The 12321-nt window shown below is 42.7% G+C and overlaps 1 protein-coding gene across 5 annotated transcripts in view; it reads left to right on the top strand.

Annotated features, from left to right (window-relative positions):
* The window catches only part of dtnba (dystrobrevin, beta a), a 32309-nt gene that overhangs the window by 15473 nt on the left and 4515 nt on the right, over window positions 1-12321 (top strand). For 3 of the 5 annotated variants that reach the window (XM_078289727.1, XM_078289729.1, XM_078289726.1), the window contains exons 6-17: window positions 82-167; window positions 1050-1204; window positions 1362-1464; window positions 1561-1727; window positions 3410-3534; window positions 4500-4571; window positions 4909-4986; window positions 6104-6194; window positions 7306-7391; window positions 8347-8460; window positions 10167-10263; window positions 10726-10879. In XM_078289727.1, coding sequence (XP_078145853.1) covers window positions 82-167; window positions 1050-1204; window positions 1362-1464; window positions 1561-1727; window positions 3410-3534; window positions 4500-4571; window positions 4909-4986; window positions 6104-6194; window positions 7306-7391; window positions 8347-8460; window positions 10167-10263; window positions 10726-10879 — 1328 coding nt within the window. Of the gene's footprint in view, window positions 1-81; window positions 168-1049; window positions 1205-1361; window positions 1465-1560; window positions 1728-3409; window positions 3535-4499; window positions 4572-4908; window positions 4987-6103; window positions 6195-7305; window positions 7392-8346; window positions 8461-10166; window positions 10264-10528; window positions 10701-10725; window positions 10880-12321 lie in introns of those variants that run through there. The other 2 variants (XM_078289728.1, XM_078289730.1) reach the window with 2 other exon arrangements.

The raw sequence follows: 12321 nt of genomic DNA, 5'->3' as shown, positions 1-12321 counted from the left end.
CCCTGTAACAAGGGACACACATACTAAGGTGACGGTGAAATATACTATAGCATAATGTGTGTGTGTGTGTGTGTGTTTTAGTGAGGCAGACAGCCGTCTGACGGTGCACTCTGTGAAGGCGATGCTGGCCATGCTGTGTGGAGGGAAGCTGGTGGACAAGCTCCGCTGTGAGTACCAAGACTGACACCATCAACTGGACCGGGGCTGACAAAGTTACTCTTAAAATTGAATCTGTTACTGATCACTGATCACTAAACAGTAACATAATCCAGATGAAAGGAAAACCCTTGGATCCTCTTGCAGCATTACATATCAATTTGATGTTATTTTGTGATGAAGTATTGTAATTTACTTTTTTGGTGTCACTTTCCCTCAACCTGCCTCGACTACTTCTACTTCAGTTAGTAGGCAGTTGAAACAGTGATTGGCCGATTACCAATGACCTATTTAGAGTGTTTATTCGGTGGCTGATGGATCAGATTAGGGTGCACCCCTAATCTGACGTCACCCTACGTTTGGCCAGTTGTCCATGGGAATATGAAAAATACACCAAACAACGCAATAGATCCACAAAGGCAAAGTAGATCACCAATAGCTGTTTTTAACAGTGTTGAAGTGTTTTAGGATGGATTTTTCCTTTAATATTTCAGCTCAGCAATCTGATTGGTTTCCATAACTTTTAGGTTACTTGGCATCCAAGATCCATAGAATTTGAAGTTGTACACTTTATTCCAGTTTACATACTAAGTGGAATCATATTATCATCAATATGTGCTAATATTACAAGATGTTACTGTTATACAATATCAATGACGTGACATATGTACTGTTTCATACTTGCAATTACACAACTTTAAGAAGACAGCATACATATATACTGTATTTTAAGATTCTTCTGTTGTCAGTTCCAATATTTTAAGCTTCTTTTAATCACAATTTCAGCAAGTATGGAGATGTATACATGTTACGGAAGGGCCACCTTGTGGAAAAGGCATGTAAATGCTGTTTTGTGCTTATGTTAATTTACCTGTGTGTTTGTGTATGTGTAGATGTGTTTTCTCAGGTGTCCGACTCCAGCGGGGTACTGGTACAGTCCAAGTTTGACAGCTTCCTGAGGGAGGCTCTCAAGCTGCCCACCGCCGTGCACGAGGGACCGTCCTTCGGCTACACACACACCTCGGCCCGCTCCTGCTTCCCGCAACAGGTACACTCACAAACACACACATTGTTGGTTGCATTAGTTTAGTACCCTCCATTTCCTCTGTTCTTATTTATATTCTGTTTTTCTTTCCTGTATCCTATTTATCTGCCGCTACAACAACCCAATGTGTGTTTTGTCTTTTGTTGTTGTTGTTGTGTAGAAGAGGGTGATGCTGAACATGTTCCTGGACATCGTAGCCGACCCTCCTCCTCAGTGTCTCGTCTGGCTGCCTCTGATGCACCGCCTGGCCAATGTAGAGCATGGTAAACACACACACACACACACACAAAGATGGAGACATACACATAGACCTAAACGCAAATGCACAAAGACATAGACATACACTCTCTCTCTCTCAGTCTATCACCCGGTGTCGTGCTCCTATTGTCGTGGCAACGGTATGACGGGCTTCCGCTATCGCTGCCTCCGTTGCCGTGGTTACCAGCTCTGCCAGAACTGCTTCTGGCGCGGCAACACCAGCGGCTCCCATAGCAGCCAGCATCAGATGAAGGAGCACTCATCCTGGGTGAGTCGCCGTGTGTTTACGCCTTGTTCACACCAGAGGGCACTGTGTGTGTGTGTGTGTGTGTGTGTGTTTGTGTGTTCATGTTCAAGTTAATTTATTTTTATAGCCCTTCATCACAAACATGTCTCAAAGGACTGTACAGAGAATGAGCTGACCTAGATCTAACTGATCAACAATCAATCATAGAACAGAATGATGTAACACAGACTCAATGCAATGCCCCATATATAGAGTAAAGGTCAGCAATGGTGATGAGAAATATTCAAATTCATATTCAAAACATGGATTTTCCTTAAGGGAAATCTGGTTTTCAGACAGGCAATAAAATGCACAATGAAAACACATGACAAATCACCACTTTATACTTTGCCATACAGACAAATAGCAGTTGATGAGATCAGACAGGGAGCCAGTAGTTCAATATAGCTGGGTTTCCATCCAAGTATATCTGTCCACCACGACCTCCCAGAAATATCACAACAGTGTCTCTCCCATCCCTAAGTCTCCATCAAGCTCCCCATGTCCTGGAGGAGATAGTGTTTCACATTTAGTCCTCTATCTGTCCCCTAGATGTTGTCCCTATGAAGTTTCTTAAAGAGGTATTAGTCTTAGTCTTGACCCCTTGTCTCCTGCAGACTACAGGCCCATCTCCAAACTTCCCTTTTTATCCAAGGTTTTAGAAAAAGTTGTCTCAATCCCATTCATATAATTTATGAATGAAAATAATGTCTTTGAGAAATTCCAGTCTGGTTTTAGAGCACAGAGGCTGCTCTCCTCAGAGTTTCCTATGACCTTCTTTTAGCAGCAGATGTTCCGTTTAAATTCTTTTAGACCTGAGTGCAGCCTTACTGTACTGATACTGTAGACCATACCATTTTATTAGATCGCTTGAGAAACTTGTTTGGTGTCAGGTACAAAGCACTGCACTGGTTCAACTCCTATCTCTCCAATAGAATGTTCTCTTTGAAGATAGGCAACTTATCCTCATCCCCAGCAGACATTACATGTGGGGTCCCACAGGGTTCAGTTTTGGGCCCCATGTTATTTTCTATTCACATGCTTCCACTTGGACATATTATCTGCAAACAAAACTGTTATACTGACGACACACAGTTATATCTGCCTGTAAAACCTATTGACTCTACCTCAGTCAAAAGTGTCTCTCATCTTCCAGTTGTACAGAATGCAGCATCTAGGATTCTTACTGGAACAAAAAGAAAAGATCACATCACCTCGATTTTAGCATCTTTGCATTGGTTACCTGTTTGAGAATTGATTTTAAGATTTGATGACATTGACACTGATCATATTTAAGGCATGGATGGAAAAATGGCTTATGGTGCAATAAAAAGTTGTTCATCCCTGCAAAATGCAAATGTATCCTTTAGTAGGGCTAGGGCTTGTGATATGAGACAAAATCAACATGGTGGGTTAACCGGAAATTAAATGTAATGAAACACACTGTGGGTCATAATGGCAAAATTAGCCATCTATTATAGTATGATAGAAAGGAGCAATCTAACCTTAAAGACACATCCACACTGTTCAGTCAATGCTTATATCTGTGCAAAAGTGTCAAATGTTTCTGCAGGACAGCAGTAATCGGTTTAAGTTAAAAAGTGAAAAAGTTGAGCCATTTCTGAACTTTGGTCTGACGTTTGTGTGTGTGTGTGTGTGTGTAGAAGTCGCCGGCGGTGAAGCTGGGCCGAGCCCTGAGCAGGACCCTGGGGTGTGTATCGTCCCGAGAGCCCCCCCACCCCCTCTACCCAGAGGAGCCTGAGAGGACCCTCAACCTGGCTAATATAGTGTAAAGACCCTGCAACACACACACACACACACACTTTTAGCAATAACCAATAATGGTATTTGAGACTCAGTGGAGACGGAACAGAATGTTAATAGTAGCTGGAATGTCACGTGATAATCCTAATGTCACCAAAGTTATGGAAGTATTACGTCTTTCCCATATGACATGAATGCTGCATTGCTAGTAAAGCTTATGGGTATTGCAGTAGTTGTAATGGGAATGTCAGTGCCTGAGGTTAAGTTATACGGAGGTTGAACCGTTCCTAATCAGAGACGATTACACTCACACAATGAAATGTTTCTCCACACTAGTACTACTTGATACTGTTTCTGTCAATGATCGCCAATAGAATTCCACTGAATGGTTGGTTAGCATGGGAAAAAACATACCAGCTGTATAGCCAAGCGGTTCGGTGGCTCCGCCTCTTGTGGTCGGAGCCACAGTGTTTGATTTTCCAAACAACGGCAGACTGGGTCAGCGCAGACCTCCGAGCGCTAGGCTCACACACTCGGCTCACACCGTCACACAGGGCCTGCGCTTAGCACAGAGGTGAGTATGTGTAGCGCTCATTCTTCTTCTTAACTCTCGTTTCTTTGCGTTTCTCTCCTTTCCTGTCTCCCTGCGGGTCTGCGTTCACTCTCTTTCTTTCTTTCCCTCCCTTCTCCTTCTTTCGCTCTCTGTGGTGATCTTTGCCCTGTCTGTGTTTGCTCAGGCCAGTAGAATTCACTGTTGCATGAATGCACTCAGAAACACGTGAGAGTGTGTGACTGTGTGTGTGTGTGTGTGTGAGAGAGAGAGAGAGAGAGAGTGTGTGTGTGTGTGTGTGAGTGTGTGTTTTGCGACAGGCAGGCCTGCGTTTTAGTGATTTTGTTGTTTGTATCGTTATTAGTTTTTAACTCAGTTAATCACATAAGTCTGATTCATTTTGTGTGTGTGTGTGTGTGTGTGTGTGTGTGTGTGTGCAGTCCCGCTCGCCCGGTTGGGAACACCAGTGAGGCCATGTTGCTGTCCCCAGCAGCCCCAGGCTCCCCCAAGAGGTAAGGACCAGCCTGAGGAATGGAAAAACCCCAGTTTTTTGTCTGTCTTTTTTTTTTTTCTGTCTCATTGAAAGTAAACGCAAATGATGATTACAACACTAGAGCATTAAATAGAAATATTTGAATACAAAATATATACATTTTCATCAGGTATGCAGGGTGTGCAAAAGGAAGGAAAATGAATGAAACATATGAAATACATACATGGAAATATATAAAAACATATGATGAAATAATTATGATTCCCACGAAGCTGGCGAGATGAAGCGAGACGTAATGTGACATCATTATCGGTGTATGATGCTGACCATCTATGTTCTGTCTGTTTGCTGTTCAGCTTGGCAGCCGCTCAGCGCATGAACGAGGAACACGCTCTGATCGCCGCCTACGTCAATCGCCTGCAGACCAGCCCACGGTGAGGGAGGACAGGGTGTGTGTGTGTGTGTGTGTGTGTGTGTGTGTGTGTGTGATGGAAAAGCATGGGTATGGCATGGTGTGGCACTCGCCAGTCAGTCTATTTGGAAGCTGTATAAAAGAAATCCCATCAGGGAGCGTTCAGGACCAATGTTCCCTCTTAGCTGATAGTTTGCAGGTTGAGCTGTCTCGCTCCATTTGTCAGATGGTTTAACAACTGTTCTTGTTTGTCAGTTCATTAAACCCTAAACTACAGCACAATTCCTGCATCCAATATCATTTACCACTAAATCGTTGAAACCTGTTTATATCGACTAAATTACTGGGGACAAATGGAGCAACAACTGATGACTGACAAGATATTATTATTTGGTTAATGTGATAAATTATTAGATGTAGGTCACCAAACCAGAGGAATTTTAATCTGATTTTTAAGGGCATTTTGGTCCTTCTCGAGGGTAATGTGATTGAAATATGAAATAGTACATTTGCATTGCATATTGGCAAATAAACCCTCAATTTCTACCACGAAGATTTGTTTTAACTTCTTCCCCACTGTTGGAAACTGGTGGCAGGCCTTACAGAAGAAGATGGTGTCGTTTTCCTCCCTCTGTTCCCAACCAGTCCATCTTCTACCCCTCCTTTGTTTTGAGTTTTTTGCCATATTGGTTGTTTTTGTTGTTGACATCGTAGTTCGTGTGGGTTCGGCATTTAGTTCTACTGCTGGCTGCGGCGTGCAAACATTTTCTACCGCTTCAGGCTCCGTGGTCAGTTGTTTTCTGATGGAAAACCGCTCCAGAACGCACTGGAAAGAATCCCCCGGTCACAGGCTCCCACATATCGTCGCATTCACAACTCAGCGAAAAATAATTTGAACCGGACGAAATATAAAAAAATACTGGGACATTTTTTGCCCCCTCATTTTTAATTTGACAGGTATTTTATAAACTACTACTAAAAAAGTACTGTAACTGCACTTTTTAACGGCTTTTTGAGTTTCGCTTTGACACCATTTTTTAAAATGCTAATATTTTAAACCGGTGTTCCATATTGGCTATCGCCCGCATCATTTATCATGAGTCTTTTTTGCTGAGATTTCTGCTCTCCGTGTATTTCAGCAGTGTGGTGGACAGTCCCAGCAGGCAAGACGAGGAGCACAAACTGATCGCCCGCTACGCCTCCCGACTAGCAGACACCGACAACACAGGGGTGAGTCGTCAGCCCCCCCTGCTCTCACACACACATTAACCCACAAATACATGCCCACCGACATTACATGCCCTCTGTGTCAGAGCTCTGACACAGAATGATGAACGATCTCCCTCTGACCTTGAAGGCCCATAACTGTTCCGAAACTAATTTCAAGTGTAAAACATTTGCTTAATATAAATACTAGAAGTCCCAAATATGCCAAACATTAACAATGTATTTCCAGCTTGTTTCAAATGCAGATAAAAGATTCATCGACATGTTTATTGTTTATTGTTCATTCACATGGCTAGAAGCCACATTTGAACAACAACAGAATTGGACATTGGATTTTCCTAAACCATCTATGTAGCAAGTGGGAAAGATCTGATGGATTGGGTGGAATGGATTTCCACTGATTAACTGTGGCTTGGTGCCCTATCTGGACAGAATCATGATGCCTTGTTTATCTGCATGGGGATGTCAGTGTCAGGAGTAAATGTGATCTGTGGACTACTTTAGTCTTCTACTTATTCAGCGGTTTGACATAATCTGCTCCCCTCAATATATTATTGTCCATATAAAATTTAGTCTATATAAAAAAAACAGCATTCAGGTTTAATTTGAGCAGAGCACAAAATATTAGAATGACTTATGAATGTTTCAGTTTGCAGATATGAAGATGGAAAAAAGTCAAATTACTGTCTGTCACATGTCTAAATCCCTCCTGCAGGCATAAACATAGAAAGATTGTGCCAAGTTGACTTATTTTCATCAGTATGGAGTGGCAGACAGCTTGCCAGCAAGTTTAGCTTGATACTATTCACCGCCCTTGCAAACATTCAAACACTCAGCTGCATCTAGGCTGTGGTTAAGGCATCCAGAGTGCATTGTGAACGCTGCACATGCTGAATAAATGAACAGGAATTTCTGATAGCGCTCCGCTCAGAATTTACAAAGAGTTCAGTTTGGAGTTAAATCTTGCGCTTTCAGTGCCAGTTTACCAACACACCCTGCATTGTTCACAAATGTTGCTCACTTCCAAATGATCAAGTCATGGTCAGTTCAAAGGGAGGGATCTAAAGAAGTTCTGAAACTTGTGTGTGTGTGTGTGTGTGTGTGTGTGTTTCAGGAGAGGGCGATACCTAGCCGGAGCATCAACTTTGACGTGAATAAACAGCAGAGGGAGCTCATCGCTCAGCTGGAGTGCAAAAACAGGTAGAAATGGGTCAAATGGCGGATGGACTTTTTAATGGAATTATGAATTGTTGCTTGTGCTTATCTAAGCCTTTGGGTGTGTAGGTGTATGTGTGTGTGTACAGGTGTGTGTATACTGAGGTGTTACTACAGTAGGACTTACAGGGCCTCTGACAAGACACCATTGGTCTGATTTAGACATAACTAAAAAGATACACTAATTGGCCTGATAGGGGCACTATAATTAAAGGTCAAAATTTAGAACTTTGAAAGGCCCCAACTCCTACACCCTCAATCCGATTGACACAAAACTTGTTACACACATCCAGCTATCCTTAATCTACAGCTTTTTACCTCTTTGACCACCCATTATCTGTCATGTTAGATTTTCAACCATTTTGAATTAAAAAAAACAACTCTTTTCCCCCAAGATGACACAAATGCCGAAAAGTCCATGACTTAGCACATATTGGACCATCTGTCCAATCATTACAAAATTTGGTAGATATATTTAACACAAGGGTTGAACAATGTCGTGTTTGCGTTGGTAAATAAAATGCATGAATGCAGTGGCGAGACAATCTGGAGACACACTACACGACTTTAAGATTGATTATATCCAGAAATTGGCATTACGACTTACGATTTTCAAGATCGGCACTACTTTGTGGCAGTTCTACAGATGATCTTGTAGTGTGTGAGGTTTCAGAAATTATATCTGTTGCCTTGAGTATCACGATCATTTTAAACATGTTTGAAAATCCAAATGGTCAAGTGTGTGCCCCAGTCCAACTGGTCGTCAAGTGTGTGTTACTTTAAATCCAACTCGCTTTAGTGTATGTGCCTCTACATTACAAGGCCAAAAAAATCAGCAAAAGCCAGCATCAGGTGTGTGCGATGTGCAGTCTTATCACAGTCTGTTCAGTCGTGTAATGTTTCCCAGCCTTAGCTGACCACTGTGTTTTCCATTTCCCAGAGAGATCTTGGCAGAGATCAGCCGTCTGCGTACGGAGCATGAGGCGGCATGCCAGCCCAGCCCGGAGAAGGGCAGCACCAACCCGACTCTGCTGGCCGAGCTCCGCCTGCTCAGGTAAATACCGCCTGGGTCACCGCCTCCTCCAGAGACCAGGCTGCCCAGGAGCGCCACTGGAACTAGCTCTAGATACTACATACTATCTTTTTTTTTTAGGTTTTGAGGTAATGTTTTCACCCGCGTCTGTGTGTTAGCAGGACATCTCAAAAATCTGGGCACGCATTTGCACAAAACTTGGTATGAAGGGTGGTTATGGGCCAAGGAAGAACTGATTAACTTTTCATGTCGATTGCGGGGTGTTGTCAGACATGGCGGAGGTCTGCGCTCTACTGAGTACATTTTCCAGTTTACTAGAGCTTTGCGTCCAACCCTTTTCCCTACTCAAACTCACCCCTGATTAAAATTTACCTAAAATAGCACAGAGAAAAAGAACTGAAAAAAATAATGCTCATCCTGTTTAAGGTGCTCTGTGTAATATTTTACCATCATTAAATCATAAATACATTCATTTGAGACTATATAATATAATTACCGTAAACAAATGAGACCATCACCGAGGAGATTGTCAGCCTCTACACTGCATTTTCCACTACTAGAATCTGCTGTATTTTGCAGCACAAAGGGACATTGCTTTATGGCACAAAACAGGAAGAGGGCGCTGTTTTTCCAAACAAAGCTAAAGCTTTCAGAGTTTCTGGCAAGGGCAGATGGTGGAAGGAGTGAAAGGCCGATGGAAAAATCACTTCCAACATGTTGATCCTCTTCAGTAAAGACAAAGACACCAGGGAGGGGGAGTGGGGACAGTAAGCAACGTGGTTTATGGGAAATGTGGTCTTAATTTTGAGAAAGAATAGCACTGACAATACCATTGGTGTGAGAAAGTGGTTACTAGTCTTCTCCACCACAGTCTCATTTGTTTATGGTAATTATAGCAAGTTACCACAGTTAATTTGATAATGATATAGGCCTACTATTGTTTAACAGTGCTACATGTAGAATGTTTAAGTCATGAAAATCAGTAAAGAAATGACACAACCAGAGTTCAAGCAAGTTTGAGTTCAGACTCCAACTAGAAGGTTCATACATGAAAAACCCATACAGAGTGTCTCATCTCTAAATACTCAGAACACAGAGTCCCCTTCCACCAGTAATCTGTTCACCTTTCCACCCTGTTTATCTACGTGAAGAGCAGATATCAGACGCGTGGTTTCTCTGGTAGATCTATTTCTAGGTCATATCCTCCCTTTAGATCTTCTTCTTCTAGGAGTTGGTGGTTTTGTCAGTGCAGAAGCAATGCAAATGTCACGGTGGTGGAAGCAAACCACTTATAAAAAAAAGAGTCTGCAAATGTCATACATGATGCAGATATAATTCTAACTGGCCTTGTACTTATTTGGGACGTTATATCAATCCCGATGTTGAAGCTGTACAGCGGGAGCATGATGATTCAAAGCTGGATTGGTGACTCAGGCTCTTCTTTTACTTGTTTACGTTTACTTGTTACTTGCCTTCTCATTTACCCCACACTGTGAAGGGGAGCCAAGCAGGAAAAAAAAAAGATTGTAGACTCCCATCCTGGTTTGGTGAACCAGCTCTAAACATCCAATTCATATTTTTGTTAGTCTGTTAAGATGTTGACTCTTACATATTTGCCTGTTTCTGCTGCCAGCAGACTCTAAAAAGGTAAGAACCTACGTGTGCAGTGTTTTTTTTTTAATATCTTCAGTAATGTGACAGTAATGGAAGGCGGGTGTGTGTTGCAGACAGAGGAAAGACGAGCTGGAGCAGAGGATGTCGTCCCTGCAGGAGAGCAGGAGGGAGCTGATGGTACAGCTGGAGGGACTGATGAAGCTCCTCAAGGTGACACACACACACACACTGACCTACCATAGGTGTCAGCATGCTGTGAGTACTGTCACACACTAGAGGGCAATAGTTTCCCCTTTCCTCTACACCTCTGTCCTCTCCTACTCTATCAGTCCTACACAGGGTTTCCTTTCCCCTCCGCATGCCGTTCTGTTATTTCTTCCTTCTGATTTTTGCCACTTCAGTTTCTGACTATACCTGACCTCTTCTTTCCGTGCTTTCCTCCCCTCTTTGTTTCCGTCTGTCCCATGCCCCCTAGGATGAGGAACAGCGACAGGCAGTAAGTTTTCCCCCTCTGCTGGTTTCAGTGCTGTAAACATGTATTAACGTGGGATGCACACCTACTGACACTCCTGCTGAATCTTTCTCCATCTCCAAAAAATAGTCAACTTTTCCTAGCAACAAGTAATTTTTTCTGATTGGAAATGTAACAAACCTCACCAATCCTCCTCTCAGGCGCAGGCAGCTGGCTCCGCCCAGGCCTCTCCCTCTCGGCCAATCCCGGCGAGCGCCCGCTCGGCAGGCCCCTCCCCTCCCCAGGCACACACGTACCCGCCCCAGGACTCCCTCGCCGGGGTGGGGGGCGACGTGCAGGAGGCTTTCGCCCAGGGTAAGGCTGGGATTTGGAATGATAAAGACCCGTAATTGTATGTACATATAGAGGCCTAATAGCTGCTTTCATTGGGCCTCACACACACACAGATTTGATCTTTGATTTGAGAAGATTCTGTCATTCACCCAAGTTTTCCTCACACTCTGATGAAGGCTTACTAGGGCTTTGTGATGGTTGTAGGCCCTTCAATGGAAATAGTGCAATGTCGTAATCCGCCACTTCAACTCTTATTTGCGGGATGTGAGTCCTTTTACTCCGTTTTGGGGATCTTCTATGGAGTTCATGTTTTTTTTGTTGTTGTTCCAGCGCTCCCCATGAAGACATCTATTGTTTGAGCGCAATTTCTTTCTCCCCTAGTATGATTTTGGTTTAGTCATGGGGTTTAAGACATTGTACAGTGAACTCAGTGAATTCAGCAGGGACCGTCCCTTCACATCTCATCAACATAAGGGTTTTTTTTTTTTCCCCTTTGAGACACACAGGAGAGATGGTTTTGGCGGGATCCAGTCCTCGAGCAGCAGGGTTTACATGTGGTTCCACTACGCCGACTCTCAAAATTGTCTCTTATGGTTTCGTGCTTTCATATACTGTATACGGAATCAATGTGTGCTGCAGCTGTTTTTCACAAAACATGACTTGTCTGTGACGGTTTTAGGAGAACCTTACTATACACTTCAGGTTCAAAGAAAAAGAAGCAAAAAATATTATAGGTATTTTAAATCTCAGTGTCAGAACTATCCACCGTTTCATTTTTGCTGCTGATTCATTTCAGATGAAAAAACCCAAACAAATCTATTACATGATTGTTGTATTTCCATTTCAACAGTTTGTCTGCGTGTATTTATTCCATTTATAAATAATCACCCCCTTTTACAACAACAAAGGTTGCAGTTTCCAACCAATGTTTCTGATTAGTTTCACCTTATTAACCGTTCATGGTACATTGTGAAATCCCTGACATGTCTATAATACACACCACTCAAGAAACACAGTCCAGGAAGTAGTCCATCAGGCGAGGCCATGCAACAAGCTGTGTTACCATAAAGTGAGAGATGTTTGCTAAAAAAAGATCCGCCACATATGGGAAACTTTTGGCGGTACATTATGTAAATGAAGGTGCTGCAAAGCTCACAGCATTTGGCATTCATCAACTTCTAAGCTGTATGTCTGTCTCATGAAGTCTTTTGTGTTCTTATACATTTGAGATGTGTAGGATAAAGTCTTAGGGGAAGTTACTTTTAAAAGCGATCTGTTATTTTACTTTGTCACTTACCTTAAAAGTAACTAGTTGCCTTACAAAATGACTCTATTAAAGGTAACTTTTTAGAGTACTTTTATATTCCTCACTTCAAAGACATGGTATAGCAATATGGCTTGTGCTGCCAAGTGTTCTGTCCAGTATCGTTTTAAAATGCAATGCAAGGCTGTTGCTGTTTTTA

The sequence above is a fragment of the Centroberyx gerrardi genome, chromosome 18 (genome assembly GCF_048128805.1).
Source record: "Centroberyx gerrardi isolate f3 chromosome 18, fCenGer3.hap1.cur.20231027, whole genome shotgun sequence".
NCBI classification, from domain to species: Eukaryota; Metazoa; Chordata; class Actinopteri; order Beryciformes; family Berycidae; genus Centroberyx; species Centroberyx gerrardi.
This window is presented reverse-complemented; position numbering and strand designations above follow the sequence as displayed.